Source organism: Zosterops lateralis (genome assembly GCF_965231275.1).
Source record: "Zosterops lateralis genome assembly, chromosome: 26".
NCBI classification, from domain to species: domain Eukaryota; kingdom Metazoa; phylum Chordata; class Aves; order Passeriformes; family Zosteropidae; genus Zosterops; species Zosterops lateralis.
In genome coordinates this window covers 2653950-2667651 of record NC_139786.1, presented here as the reverse complement: position 1 = coordinate 2667651, position 13702 = coordinate 2653950, and the positions used below count along the sequence as shown (strand labels likewise).

Here is a 13702-nt window from a genome sequence, read left to right as displayed (position 1 = left end):
TCCTATTTCCAATTCTAAAATCTACATCACTATACTCCATGGCACATGCTTCATTTGTTGCCAGAGAGTCTTCTGTCTTCTTTTGGTGGTCTTTGATGAAGGTTCACACTCTTCATCATTGTCCTCTGAATGACCTGACAGGTTGGTTGTGTGTACTAAGCATTGTGTTATGTATGTTAGCATTATGTTCCAAAAAAATTTGCATTTCATAGATAAAACCATACCTTCAGATCTTACACTTGAAACCATCCCAACTTTGCCCATCCCAAGGTCGATTCTGTCTTGAGACACTGCTTATCTCAAAACTACATCCTGTATCCTATTTTTACACGTAACATCTGCAATGAGGGGCCCATCTGATTTATAACACTGATTTCCTTTATTGCTTTATAGCAATAATTTTCTAAACAGTTACAATTTCATTAGCACGAATAATTTTCATTTATTGCATGAAAATTTGCAAGGAGGAGCTGGAGACCCCCCAGGCTCCCCTGTGCCTGGTTTGAGTGCCCTGGGGGAAGCTGTTCCATTGTTTCCTGCCTCTTTCATGCAACTGGGGGTACATGGGGCTGTTATAAATGACTATATCTATCACAGGGCCGTGGTGCTGCTGGGCAGGGGGTCCAGGGGCCTGCCTGGGGACCCTGTGGTTACCCCAATACATCATCCAGCTGTTCACTCCCTTCCTTCCCAGTGTGATGGGGGAGAGAACTGGGAAAGAAGTGAAAACCACAGGCTGAGTTAAAGACAGTTTAATACGGCGGAAAAGGAAGGAAATAGTAATGATAAAAGAATTAGAATATACAGAATTTAGCGATGCACGCTAGAGTGGTGCCCCCATCCAGGCTCCTCACTGCAGGAGGGAACTGCAAAGTCCTTGACTGGGTGTAATCAGTGCTCAGGAGCCGTGTGCTATCAACTAGCCCCAACATGTCCTGCGCCCTAAACACGTATTTCCGGCTATTGGGCCGGTCCCGGGACTCACTAAGTCATAAGTAGCCGTGGGAGGTGAGACAGCGGTTTTGCTGCTGGGGAAGAGATAGAGGCAGGTTCCACGATGGCATCAGGGCCGTTAAGGGCTGAGGCGAGCTACCTGAGACCCCTGTGCAGGTAAAAGGCTTGAGGATGGGGTGGCTGGGAGCAGCTTTTGGGGGAGATGGGCTGGAGATGGGGCCGGAGATTTGGCTGGAGATGGGGCCGCTCCCTGTGGGGGTAGGGAGTGGATTGGGATGGCCTTGATCCACCTTCCCCATTTCCCCTCCGAGGCTGGGGGTCGGCAGGAGGACTCCAGGCAAACCCTCTGCTTCCTGCCAGCCCCAAGCCAAGCGCTCCTGCTCTTCTCCCAGCCCCAGCCCTCGGTGCCTCTGCTCCCCCATCCCCAGGAGAGCCCCCAGACAGTCCCTGTCCTGGGCTTCCTTTGCGTTGCAATTAACCAGGAGATGGGGCTGGGAGGACCCTGGATCCCCCTGGCTCTGCTCCTGAGCTCCTGAGCCCAGACACCAGCCGGGGGAGCTTCCAAAATATGTCCCAGCCCAGCAAAGCTGGTACCGGGGTACTGGGGCAGGGTCTGACCCCAGCCACGTGGCTCCTCCGCCCAACAGGAATTTTGCCCGTGGATCCTGTCGGCGGGGCCAGAGCTGCCGCTTCTCCCATGACAGAAGATCAGCCCAGGTCTGCAGGTACTTCCAGCGTGGGGTTTGCCGTTATGGAGAGCACTGCAGGTAAGGGGATGTGATGCCATGAGGGTGGGCTGGGAGCCTAGAGGAGTCATGCTGGATTGATGGGACCGTCTTTCTCTGTCCCTGGGCTCCTCCAGCTACCAGCACATCCAGGAGGAGCCAGCCCCAGTAGGAACCCAAAATGGTGTGATGCCTCATCACCACCAGGGCCAGGAGCCTGGGACTGAGACCACAGCCATGGACCAGGACCAGGGGGGAGCCCAGGGCAGCTCGGTCCACCCTGCCAGCAGCACAACGTGTGTGACCATCCCATTCCTCAAACTGGTGATAGAAGAGGAAGACAAGAAGAGCATCCCAGCAGTTGATAATGTCCCCTGTGGAGCCATCAGTGGAGAATTTGTCCCCACAAGAGCTCAGGATACCTCAGGTAGCTGCTAGGCTGCCCAGGGGACCAGTGGGGTGAAGACACTGGGGTGGTTATGGTGAAGTAGCCTGTGCATGTTTTTGCCTATAACCCAAGACTGGGCCAAGCTGGCACTGTGGAGAGCTCTCCAGTGTGGGCTCTGTCACTGCTGAAGCTGCACGCTCTGAGCAGCCTGCCCAGCTCTCTGAGCTTTTCCCCTCTAAGAACTCTCCCCCTGCAGGCTTCCAGCCACAAGAACCAGCACTGGATCCAGACTCCTCTGAACCCAGAAAGGCAGTTGTGGAGATGGCGACACAGACTGATCCTGAAGAGGTGGGTTTGGGGGGTCTCCTATGGCCGGGCACTCTGGGTCATCCTGTGGTGTTCCTCAAGGCCAGGCCAGTGACAGAGCCAGGGGGTTCCATGCTGTGTTGCTCTGCTTGCAGGTCCCTGCAGAGCCGGGTGCCGCAGCAGCCCTAGTCAGCACCAGCCCTGACTCACTGAGAGCACAGAGTGAGGATGTGGTGTGTGGCATCTGCATGGACAGGGTGTACGAGAAGGCTCTGCCAGAGGAGCGGCTCTTTGGGATCCTCCCCAACTGCAGCCACGCGTATTGTGTGGGCTGTATCCGCAAGTGGCGGCGCAGCCGCAACTTCCAGAGCGCTGTCATAAGGTGAGTGGGGATGGGGAGGTGGCAGGGTGGTCACTGTTACCCCTTCTGTGCCCTGAAATTCTTCTTTGGGTCTAGTGATGTGGCTTGAGGGTTGGAGCAATTTTCCTTTGGGAATAGGTGCTTTGGAGGGGTGGTGGGTATTGGGGTGCCGAATGAGGCCAGGGCAGCAGAACCACCCAGTGTGGGTGCTGAGCCCGTGCTCCCTTCTTGGGACACCCAACTGCACCCATCACCCTCATCCAGGGCCTGCCCAGAGTGCCGGATCACCTCCAATTACTACATCCCCCACAAATACTGGATCTCAGATGTGGATGAGAAGGAGAAGCTCATCACAACCTTCAAGAAACGGACAGGGTGAGTTCGTGGCACTGCTGCAGGCGGCGGCGCTGTGGGCTCTGCGCTGCTCTGGGAGCTACACTCACAACTCTGTTTGCAATCCCACAGGAAAATCAGGTGCAAATTTTTCACCCGTGGCCGCTGCCCATTCAATTCAGAGTGTATTTACCTGCACGAGCTGCCTGCCCGCCAGCTGCGGCGGCGCCGACGGCAGCGCCCGAGGATGCCTGTTGTAAGTGGGGTGGCATTTCTTAGAGCTGGGCTGGGCACATGGAGCCTGTGGCTCATCCTCCCTCCTTCTCCTGCAGGTGTTCATCCTTTCTTCCTCGGAGAGCTCTGACGATGAGGAGGAGGACTTCGAGTGGGCTCGTACCGTGGCCATGCTGGAGGCACGATTTCCCTACCGACCTGCGATGCTTCTTAACTGCTTAGATTCCGACTGAGCCACGGGGGCCACGCTGGGCCTGGGTGCTGCTGGTGGCTGGGACACATCTGCAGGGGTGTCCCCTGACTCCTGCCATTGTTTTGGGGGTGGCTGCAGCCGCGTGGGGGTGTTGCAGGGATGGGGTGGGATGGGAAAGCAGTTTGGCTGGAATTTGTGGGTGCACCAGGGGAGACTCAGGGCACACAACCCCTGTGCTCTTGCCATCACCCCATCAGTGATGCCCACTGGTGGGGTGAGCTGAGTGCTGGGAGGCCCTGGGGGACTCTGGCACCCACGGGACGGGTAGCGGGGAGGGGGGGGCACTGTTTTAAACTCTTTTTTTAAAGCCAAATCCAGGAATAACGAAATAAAACGGGTTGTATAACACCACGCTTCCTCAGGCCTGTGATCTGTGGGATCGACCCTCGGGGTGGGAGGGGGGGGAAGGCGGTGTTTGGGTTGGAATTTTGGGCGTGTTTGCATCATCATGAGCTCGTTCCCGCGCGGTTCATTTGCGTGTCCCGGGGGCGGGGCCGGAAACGGCGCTTTGGGGGCAGCGGGAGGGACCGGGGACAGGCGGGAAGAGCGTGCGGGGACAGCCGTGAGTGTGTGCGGGGACACCCGGGAGTGTGTGCAGTGACACCCGTGAGTGTGTGCGGGGACACCCGGGAGTGTGTGCAGTGACACCCGTGAGTGTGTGCAGTGACACCCGTGAGTGTGTGCGGGGACACCCGGGAGTGTGTGCAGTGACACCCGTGAGTGTGTGCGGGGACACCCGGGAGTGTGTGCGGGGACACCCGGGAGTGTGTGCGGGGACACCCGGGAGTGTGTGCAGTGACACCCGGGAGTGTGTGCGGGGACACCTGTGAGTGTGTGCGGGGACACCTGTGAGTGTGTGCAGTGACACCCGTGAGTGTGCCCCGGCGGTACCAGGACACGGTGCTTGGGGCTGGGGGTCCCCATCAGCAGCGCCCCCCGGGAGGGCAGCGGGGCTGAGCTGGGGATGCGGGGGCCGCCAGCGAAGGGGTGTTGGAGGGCACGGAGGGATTCCCGGTGCTCCCGCATCCTTGGCTGGGGAGGGCGGGTAAAGGCAGATCCCGGAGGTGATGCCGGGGTCGGGGGTGAGCATGGCTGGGCAGGTTGTGATTGTCCTGTGCCTCCTGAGTGTGACCTGTGTTCGATTCTCGCTGGTGTGAGCGCGTCCGTCTGTCCGGGTGTTACCTGTGTCCAGCTCTCCCCCGTGTGTGCCCCTTGTCCAGCTCTCCCCAGTGTGTGTGCCCTGTGTCCAGCTGGACCCCGTGTCCGGCTATGCCCTGTGTCCAGCTCTCCCCTGTGTGTCTGCCCCTTGTCCAGCTGGACCCCATGTCCAGCTCTCCCCTGTGTGTGCTTCTTGTCCTGCTGTGCCCCTTGTCCAGCTCTCCCCCATCTGTGTGCCCTGTGTCTGGCTGTGCCCCATGTCCAGCTCTCCTCCATGTGAGTGCCCCATGTCCGGCTGTGCCCCGTGTCCGGCTGTCCCCAGTGAATGTGACCGTGTCCGTTCTGCCCATGTCTCACAGCCCCGGTGCAGCGATGGAGCCGCGGTGCCCGCCCTGGCTGCAGACGTGTCCCCGGCCGTGCCGCCTCCTGCTCCACGCTCTGTCCTCGGGCCCCGGCGGGGCAGTGGCCGCACTGCGGGTGCTGCAGCGGAGCCAGCCCCGGGAGGAGCCGGGACAGGCATTCCCCTGGCAGGCTCTGACCACAGCCCTGTGCGCCCAGGAGCCCTCGCTGGAGGGGCCGGAGGATGCCCTGGTTGTGTGAGTTGGACTTGTTTCTAAAACTCAGTGTTGGGCGGGAGTTTTGGGTGTCAGGTGCACAGTTTGGGAGAGCACATCCCCTTCCCCCAGTGTGGCAGTCCTTACATGAAGTTGGGATCGCAGCAGAGAGCCAGTGGTGTCCCAGCTTGTGTCTGCAAAAGCTGGTGAAGGCATTAGGTGCCTCCTCTTGCTCCCTGGTGCTGTGGGACTCTGCTCCATGGGGCATTGTTGGTGTCAGGACAGGGAGATTTGCTCTGACTGCTCACCTCTCCTTTTCCAGCAAGCCACGGCTGCTACTGCTGCCTGTTTTGTGCCAGAGAAACTTCTTCTCCCTGCTCCTCGTGGTGCAGGATGCAGTGCCAGGGGACTGCCTTGACCAGCTGCTCCAGGCCTTGGAGCAGGATTCCCATGTGGATCCCTGGGTGCAGGCACTGAGGGATCTGCTCCGGCAGGGACCAAGGGCACAGGAGGGCTCCCCACGTCCCACTGCCCTGTCCTCCACGTGCCAGCAGCAGCTTAGGGGCCTGTGCCAGAAAATTGCCCAGAAGAAACCAGAGGGGCAAAGAAAATTGAACTGGTGCTTCAGCAAGCAGCCTGGTGTCCCTGACTCTCAAGGTGGGGAGTGCAGGAAAGTGCCAGAGGAGAGCCTGGAGTTGGACAGTGAGAGAGAAGGGAAGAGGTTGCTGCTGGAGGAGGTGGCATTTGAGCCCCTGGAGCCCCAGGAGTGTGGAGATGTGGCAGGGGTGGAAGAGGAGGTGCCCAAGGAACCTTCAGGGGACACATCTGCTCCAAGTACAGATAAGGCTGCTCCAGACAACTCCCAGCAGGATGGAGCTGGGGAGCTCAGGAAGATTTCCCAGACAGAGCTGGCAGCGGAGGTCCAGTCCTTTGTCCAGGTATTGTGTAGGGTTTGCAGTCCCCTTCCAGCCAGTGAGCCTTTACAGCCTGATTCCCATTCCTTCATCTTATTTTCCTCAGATGCATGGACAGAGGCTGAAAATGCTGCTGCTGCAGGAGTCCAGTGTAAGTGGTTGTTTCTGTCTCTTTCCTGGAGCTGATGCTCTAAATGGGCTCATGCCAGGGCCTCAGAAGGGGTGGAAAACCAGGTGGATTTCACTGAGCCAACTGGATCAGGATGAAAAGCCCTGTTGGCTCTTCCTCTGTGCTTGGGATACCACCACTGCCTGCACCTTGCAGGTGTAAGGGGCTGGATGTGGTCTCAATGCTGCCAGCCATGGGGGGAAGAGAGAAGCCCTGGAGCTGTGTTTTGTGGGTTGGTTTATTTAGTGCATTACTCAGGACAGTGTTTCCCTCCAGCACCCCGAGCTGCGCACCCCACCCGAGCTGAGCATCCTGAACAACTGCTCCCCCAGCCAGGTGAGCCCCAGCATCCCAGCTGCAGCTGCTGCAGGGGCCTGCTGCTGTCCCTAATGTCCCATCCCCTCTGCCATCCCCAGCTCGAGGGGCTGTGCTCCTTCCTCCAGCTCTCCACCTGCCCAGAGCCTTTCCTGGTGCGTTTCTGCAGCTGGCTGCTGGCTCTGACCCCTGACCTCAGCTACACCAGCGCAGCCATCCTGGCAGAGCAGCTCTTCCTCAGGCGAGTACGTGCCAGGCCAGCAGAGCTTCCCTGCTCCCCATTTCTCTCTCCACTGTCCCCACCTCCTGCCTTTTCTGTCCCCAGGTCTTGTCCCTGACTCAGCCGCCTTCCCGACACCTCATGGCTGCCCTCACTTCGTTTTGCTCCAAGTATTCCCATCCCTTCTGCCGTGTGCTGGTGGCTGCGGTGCTGCAGGAGCCAGGGGAAGGTGTGCTGGGCTGGTGGGAGGTGTGGCTGCTTCTGGGAGCTGCAGAGTGCTGTTTCCTGGGAGGCATTTGGGGTGTTAGGAACCTTGGAGGAGTGGGACTGTTTTTTTCTGGGCAGGTGAATACGTGGAGGTTGGGATGGGAGATGGGTTTACAGATGCCCGAGATGGAGTGGGAGGGTTGGCTAGGCTGGCTTTTGGCTTAACTTTTCCCAAAGGACACTTCTTATACCTCTGTGATTGGAGGGCCCCTGACAGCTTCTAATGCTCAGGCCAGAGCTGCCCCAGGGTGGCTGTGCTGGCATGAGGAGAGGGTGAACTCCTGTCACAGTAGCATCCTCTTTTCCCAAAGACTGATGCTGTTAAAATCCTTGCAGCTGGGCAAAGGAAGCAGCATTATCCTGAGCATTAGAAGGGGGCACTGGATGGTTTCTGCCTGTCCTGACTGGGACATACTCCTGTGAAAGGGTGCCAGGAAGGGCCAGGCACATCCCCATGGATTTGGCAGCCTCTGGAGGCTCTCCCCTGCTGCTTTGCCCTTTCAGGTGCTGAGCAGACCAAGCTGATGTGTGAGCTCGTGGAGGAGTGCCTGGAGCCACACTCTGTGCAGCTGGTGCTAAGGTGAGGGGTGACAGGGCCAACAGCTCTGCTTTGGCCTCACACCTACCTGGATGAGTCCATCTGGCTCCAGCCATTTGGGAGCACCAGCAGGGCTGTGGAGCAGCACCTTTTCCTCCTCATTTTCCTTCCAGCCAAATCTTGGAGGTGCCTTTGTCTGAGAAACTCCTGCCAGTACTGCAGGCCGTGCTGGGGCGGCAGGTGAGGGGCCCACCTTGTCCCACGGGTTTCCTTGATGCCTCCAGCAGTGCTGGAGCCAAGAATCCCCTCTCTTACCTGCTCCTGGGTCTTTTCCAGGAGGTGCTTCCCCCTGAGCTCTTGGATCTCCTGGTCCTGACTCTGTGCCAGCAGGCCCCAGCCTTCGCCACCTCACTCAACTTCGCCAAGCTGGTGATGGCCATGCTCACAATGTATCAGAGCCAGGTGAGCAGGGCCAGGCTCAGCTCCTGGGACCCAACCCAGAGCTCTCAGGTGGCTCCTGGCAGGGCAGTGCCCTGAGCTCGTGCTGCCTCCATCCAGGTCACCCCAGCTCACCGGAGCAGTCTGGCTGCTGTCCTGGACCGGAGCAACGCGGCGCTGAAGAAATCACTGCAGGCTGTGCTGGAAGGGGCCAGGTGAGGTGGGGACAGGGGTCCCTGTCATTGGGGATGGCAGGTTGGGCCATCCCAGGGGTGGGGAACCAGGAGGTGCCACACCTGCTGTGCCAGAGCTGTGCAGTGCTGTGTATGGCAGTGGCTTCTCTCCTATTGATTTTTGTCTTTTTTCTCAGGTGACCACCAAAAGGAATCGTGTGTGGAGGACACTCATTGCACAGCAGCAGCCACAGCCATCCCTCACTGGGCTCCCCCAGAGTGGGCTCTGTTCCCCACAGAGTGCCCAGGGCCTCCAGCAGCACTGGTGTGAGGGGGCTCTTGCTGGGCACTGCCATCCCAGCCCCCCACACTCCCTGGGGCTCAGAGGGGTCTTGGCTCAACAATTAACGTTTCCAGGCATTTTCTGTATCTGTTCTGCATCAGGCCTGCCACACTCAACAAGGTGACCTGGCCCTCCTGTGACAGGACACAACCCATGGGGGAGTTTCTGAGTTCTTACTGCCCAAAACATGTCACTGAACCAGGACAGACATTGATTTAAGGCTGCATGGAGTTGATAATTCTGGACTTAGTTCACTATCTTGATTTTGCATCAGCTCATTCCAAGGCATGAGCTCTGTGCACGTCCACATTCCTCCCCAACAGCTGAGCTGATTGCAGAGTGGTGCAGGCTGGGCTCTGCTTTGTGTATCTGATCTGCTGGGATTTACAGAACTCTGGGTGCAGGAGAGTGGGATTTAACTGAATTCCAACTGAATTTAGCTCGAAAAATTGAGAGTTCTGCTTTGAATCCACCTTTCCTGTTTGCCTGGCCTGCGAGGGGCCCTGCTGTGTGTGGCACATTTCTGGGGATGATGACACTGCTCATTGCCCTAATAGAAACTGCTTGTATGGCATGACCCTGCTCAAAGTTCTATCCTGTGTTCTTGAAAGTACCCACTGGAAACCTCATCCAGGCACCTCCTGGTCTGAGAACTGGGAAGAAAACGTTGGGAGAGAGTGGAGACTCAGGCTGGTAGAGCTGGGGTTTCAGTGGAGGTTTTGAAGCATTGCATACTTCAGGAGCTATTTAAAAATCCATAAATGCCTGCAAAGGGAGAAGGAGAATTACAATGTGCAGCTGTGACACGTAAGTGCTTTGGGTTTGCTCATTAATGTTTAGATCCCAGCCAGAGGAAGGACAACTCTGAAGCATTAGGTGACTCTCTTAAGGCTGAGAGCACAGATTTCTTTATGTAAGAATCTCTTAAGCTATTTTAGGTGACAGTGGACTGATGAGGCTTCAAAGTCCGCATTATCTGGAGGATAGAAACCTCCAGGGAGCCAGATTGTTGATGTGTTTGCATTCCAGTGAGTTAGTGGCTGAGCATAGTGAAGCTATTGTAGGGCTGCCCAAAACATGACATAAATAGAAATTGTGCCATGATCATCAAGGTCTAAGCCTGCTCTTCTGGCTTTATTAGGTAGCAGGCTCTGATCTTTGCAGTTTCCCTGCAGAGCTTCTACCAAGTGACCTCGGTGTCATTGTCCCCAGTGCTCTGTCTGGCTGTGGCTGTTGGTCACAGGGAGATGGCCACTGGCTTGTGGCAAGAGCCTTCCTAGCCCTGGTTTTGCTCTTGGCTGCAGCTTATTCTGTGCTGTGGGTTCCTCTGAGGTGTGCATGCAGAAAACTATCACATAAGGAGGACTGGGAGCAAACCCTGGGGACACTGCATGTGCTTTTTTATATGGAGGTTGGCAGCACCTGCACAGAAAACTTCACTTTTGACTCCTCTTGACCCTTTCAACATCTTAAAAATCCATCCTGAACAGCACAGAGAGGTGGATGCAGCATAAAACATCAATCAGATTTTATAGTTCAGCAGAACCTTGGCCAAGGGTGGCAGGAGTGCCAGGACTGGCCCTGTCCTTGTCCTTATTTCAGAGGGGTGATGGTGAAGGGAATGGACTGAAGCTTTATCTGAGGCTGGAGGTAGAAGGCAGTGTGATTTTCAGTTTACTTGTGATACTTGGCAGTGGCTCCTTGCCTGCTTCCTCTTCTGTTTGTAGTTTTACTTCACATTACAGAGGGGAATTCCCTTTTTGGTCTAGTAGTTCTTGGTGTTTTTTTGAAAGGAATTCATCATATGCAATTGCATCGGTTGTCTGTCCACTCTGCTGCTTCCTCACCCTCCACAGGGATTTTTGAACCAGTTTCATGACAAGATGATTCCTCCACTCCCTGGGTGCTTTTATGGGGCTCAGGCAGCAGAGAAGCTCTTTGGGGTGAGCAGGGCTGTGGGGTCTGTGGATGTTAAACACCAGACATCAGAGCCATGTAGGAGCCTTGGGCCATGCAGCATTGTTGAAAAGGGCTGAAACTCAGTGACTTTCAGAAAATGGCCTGTATCCATCCCCCAAGGGGCTGTCTTTCTTCAAAAAGGAGTTTCAGGTTGTTGCTGTGTTACCTCTTGCCAGGGGTCATCCCTCTTCTTCCTGGAGGTAACTGTGTGTCCAAAGACAGTTTGCTAATCTCACATGTAATCCTCAACATGCTGATACAGTTCTGCCTGGAAACCTGGGGGCTGTGACACCCAAATGTGAGCCTGAACTGCTCTGGGCGAGGCTCAGCAATATTTTTTTTTTTTCACTTGGGATTTAAAACTGAATTAAAAGAACCATTTTCTTTCTTGTCTTTTTTTTTTTTTTTTTTTTTTTTTTTTTTTTTTTTTTTTTTTTTTTTTTGGTGGTGGTGGTGGTGGTGGTGGTGGTGGTGGTAGTGGTTTTTTGCCAACAACCTTTAAATCATAAGACAAAAATTGTTCTCTCTTGGGCAGCCTGGTGGCTGCCAGGTCCCTGTCAGCCTGGGGAATCCAGGGCCACAGAAAGATGAATTTGAGGGAGGGCTGGGGGCTGTTTTGTGGTTAGGCCCCTGCACAGACCTGTAAATCATCCTTGCTGCACCAGTGGCAGCAGTCAGCGTCAGCCTGAGCAGCTTTCTTCCAAGAAGTGGATAATCCAGATGACCACACTGTGTGATCTGAGCTGAGAGTTCAGCTCAGCTCCAGGAAGATGCTGTTGCTGTAGCTGCTGTGAGGGACCTCTCTGGAAGGAGGACAGGGGACAAAGGCAGAGCCCACAGCCACATGCTGCCACCCACCCCCCTGAGATCTCCCAGCAGGGTCTTGTTCCTTCCTCCTGAACAGGTCTGTGTGAGGGGAACGGGGCTGCTTTTCCTTGCTTTTGAGGCTCTGTGATACCTAGACTGCAGTCACAGTTTAGCTGCTCCCAGCTTGAAAATAAGAATGCCTAAAACCCCTGTGTGCTTTTAGTAAATGCTTTTAGAGGCTCTTTGAATGGGGTGGTTGGTGAGCAGGGGCACAGGGCAATGGTGTCCTTGTGTCTGTGTCCCCCATGGAGCAGCCCTGGGCCTGCCAGGACACCAGAGCAGAGGCCACAGAGCCTGATGTGCTGCCTGGAGCTGGCTGCTGCTCCTGGGGCTCTCTGCAAAGTGACCATCCTCCATTCCACTCATTTTGTTACCCCTGGCCCTGGGGCTGCTTTCTGGGCTGTCACTCAGCCAGGTGAGTCTGAGCCTGGGCAAAGCCTGCCCCGGCACTGGGAGGCTGAAGAGGTCTGCAGACCCCAAAAAGGTCCACTGGGCTCCTTGGGCATGGGGGACAACAGCAGCTGCCTCATGTAGTGCTGGACATGGAGCCCTGTAAGCTCATTAGGGGAAGAAAGCGGCTTTAGAGGACGTGATGGATTTGAGCAAAGAGGCTGGGCTGGGGATGGGGCAATGGGGGGATGGCCAGGGGGAAAGTGGGGCTGCTGAGAGGGGCAGGAGGGATGGGCAGAGTGGCTTCCCTGCATCTAAGATGCTACAGCAGCTCCTCATCAGCCACCCCAGCTGAGGCCCCCATGACAGTACGGGGGGATCCCCCATCTCTCCTGGCTGTCCCCACCCTGCCCTGGGTGATGCTGAAGCTCAGCTCTGCTCTGCAGACCCGCAGGGAGCAGTTCTGCTCTTTCCCATCTCTGTCACCTCCTCGGAGCCGGGTGCAGGACCTGGCCCCGCACCAAAAGCAGAGGTTTCCTGGCCACCTGCAGACCACTCTGCCCGCCCTGGCCGGCGCGGGGAGCTCCCAGCCGGCTCTCATGCATCTCCTTTAAAGGCCTTCTCTCCTCGGGCTCGTCCCCGGCAGCTCCGTCTGCCGCAGATGCGGTTGCGGTGCCCGGCGGGGAGGCTCCGGCTCCGGCACCGGCAGCGAGCGGGGCCCCAGCACCCCCGAGCCCCGAGAGCGGCCACCAGTGTCCCCCCAGACCCCTCCTGGGGCTGATGGGGGCCCCACAGTGCCGGGTCCGAGCTGGGCGGCCCCAGCGTCTGCTTTCGGCTGCTTGAGAGGAGTTTCAGGCAGGTAATGATGCGCTTGGCTGTCGCTGAGTTGAGGGAAAGCGCCCGGTTTGGCATCTCAGGGGTTCCTTATGCTAAACCAGCTGCGTGTCTCGTATCTGTCCCATCTGTAAGGCAGAGATAAGGAGTGAGTGTCTGTGAGACTGTGGGAGCGGTGGGGAAGCAGCAGCCTGAAGGGTCTGTGATGGATTGAGCGCTCTGCAGGAGGGACCAGCCCTCCACAGCACTCTGTGTGATGAGTTTGGCTGATCCCTGCTGGCTGCAGGCCCTGAACCCCTGGGTGGAGGATTCCCGCTGTATAGGTGTGAAATGGGCTGGCTTTGGCAGGTGCCAAGTGCTGCTTTTTGCACTTTCATCAGAGCTGAGCAGGCGCTGGGGGCTGGGGGATGGCCCTGCTTGGTGTTGGGGTGACCCAGACTGAGCTTTGCACAGGCACGTTGGGCTTCAAACTCTCTGTCCCCCCTAGATCTCTCCTGCATGTCCTGTCCTGGACAAAAAAATTCTCCTTCTTATCCTAAATTTGCATGTCCGTGGGCACAGCCTGTGAGGAATCACAGTGGGACAGTCCCTGGTGCTCAGCAACTTCACCCTGAGCTGAGAGAGGGACTCTGTGGACTTCCTGCATTTTTCTCTGATTCTTTAAACACTGTAAAACTGCTTAAACGAGTTGTCCAAGTTCCCTTGCATTTAGAAATCTTGTTTTATTTGTCTCTCTGGGAGGTGGGGGATTGTCCTGTCTGCAGCCTGGAGAACAGGGGGTTGCTCTCACTCTGCCACTGCTTGGTGGCTGCAAATTCACCTCTCCCCCCATGGAGCTGACCCACATCACAAACCCAAAATGAGAATTGCCCTGGGGGAAGGACACGGGGGTGGGCAAGCAGGAAAGTCCACCCTCAGCACTGCCCAGAAAGGAGGCTTGTATTGAATTTCTCATCTTGCCTTGCTCCATGCCCGCCCAAAAACCCCACCAGCCTCCTCCTGAAATCCC

General features: G+C 56.6%; 2 protein-coding genes across 2 annotated transcripts; both read left to right on the top strand.

Moving 5' to 3' along the window:
* Positions 1–996: 996 nt before the first annotated feature.
* Positions 997–3687, top strand: LOC310919307 (uncharacterized protein). The gene is made up of 7 exons (XM_083878615.1): positions 997–1110; positions 1602–1721; positions 1817–2106; positions 2324–2415; positions 2529–2755; positions 2999–3109; positions 3200–3687. The coding sequence occupies exons 1-7, from the start codon at positions 1058–1060 to the stop codon at positions 3429–3431; spliced, it is 1125 nt and encodes a 374-aa protein (XP_083734741.1). The 5' UTR covers positions 997–1057; the 3' UTR covers positions 3432–3687.
* Positions 3688–5084: 1397 nt separating this feature from the next.
* Positions 5085–11466, top strand: FANCE (FA complementation group E; the record flags this gene model as incomplete). The annotated part of the gene is made up of 11 exons (XM_083878574.1): positions 5085–5308; positions 5589–6204; positions 6287–6331; positions 6626–6685; positions 6766–6909; positions 6990–7113; positions 7656–7731; positions 7863–7929; positions 8026–8151; positions 8248–8342; positions 8498–11466. 11 exons carry the CDS (start codon positions 5085–5087, stop codon positions 8499–8501), a joined length of 1581 nt encoding a protein of 526 aa, XP_083734700.1. The 3' UTR covers positions 8502–11466.
* Positions 11467–13702: the final 2236 nt, after the last annotated feature.

Coding starts and splice junctions, on each gene's coding strand:
- LOC310919307 (XM_083878615.1), top strand. CDS start 1,058: ATGGCATCAGGGCCGTTAAGGGCTGAGGCGAGCTACCTGAGACCCCTG. Junction 1,722..1,816: donor CGTTATGGAGAGCACTGCAG/GTAAGGGGATGT, acceptor GGGCTCCTCCAG/CTACCAGCACATCCAGGAGG. Junction 2,416..2,528: donor CACAGACTGATCCTGAAGAG/GTGGGTTTGGGG, acceptor CTCTGCTTGCAG/GTCCCTGCAGAGCCGGGTGC.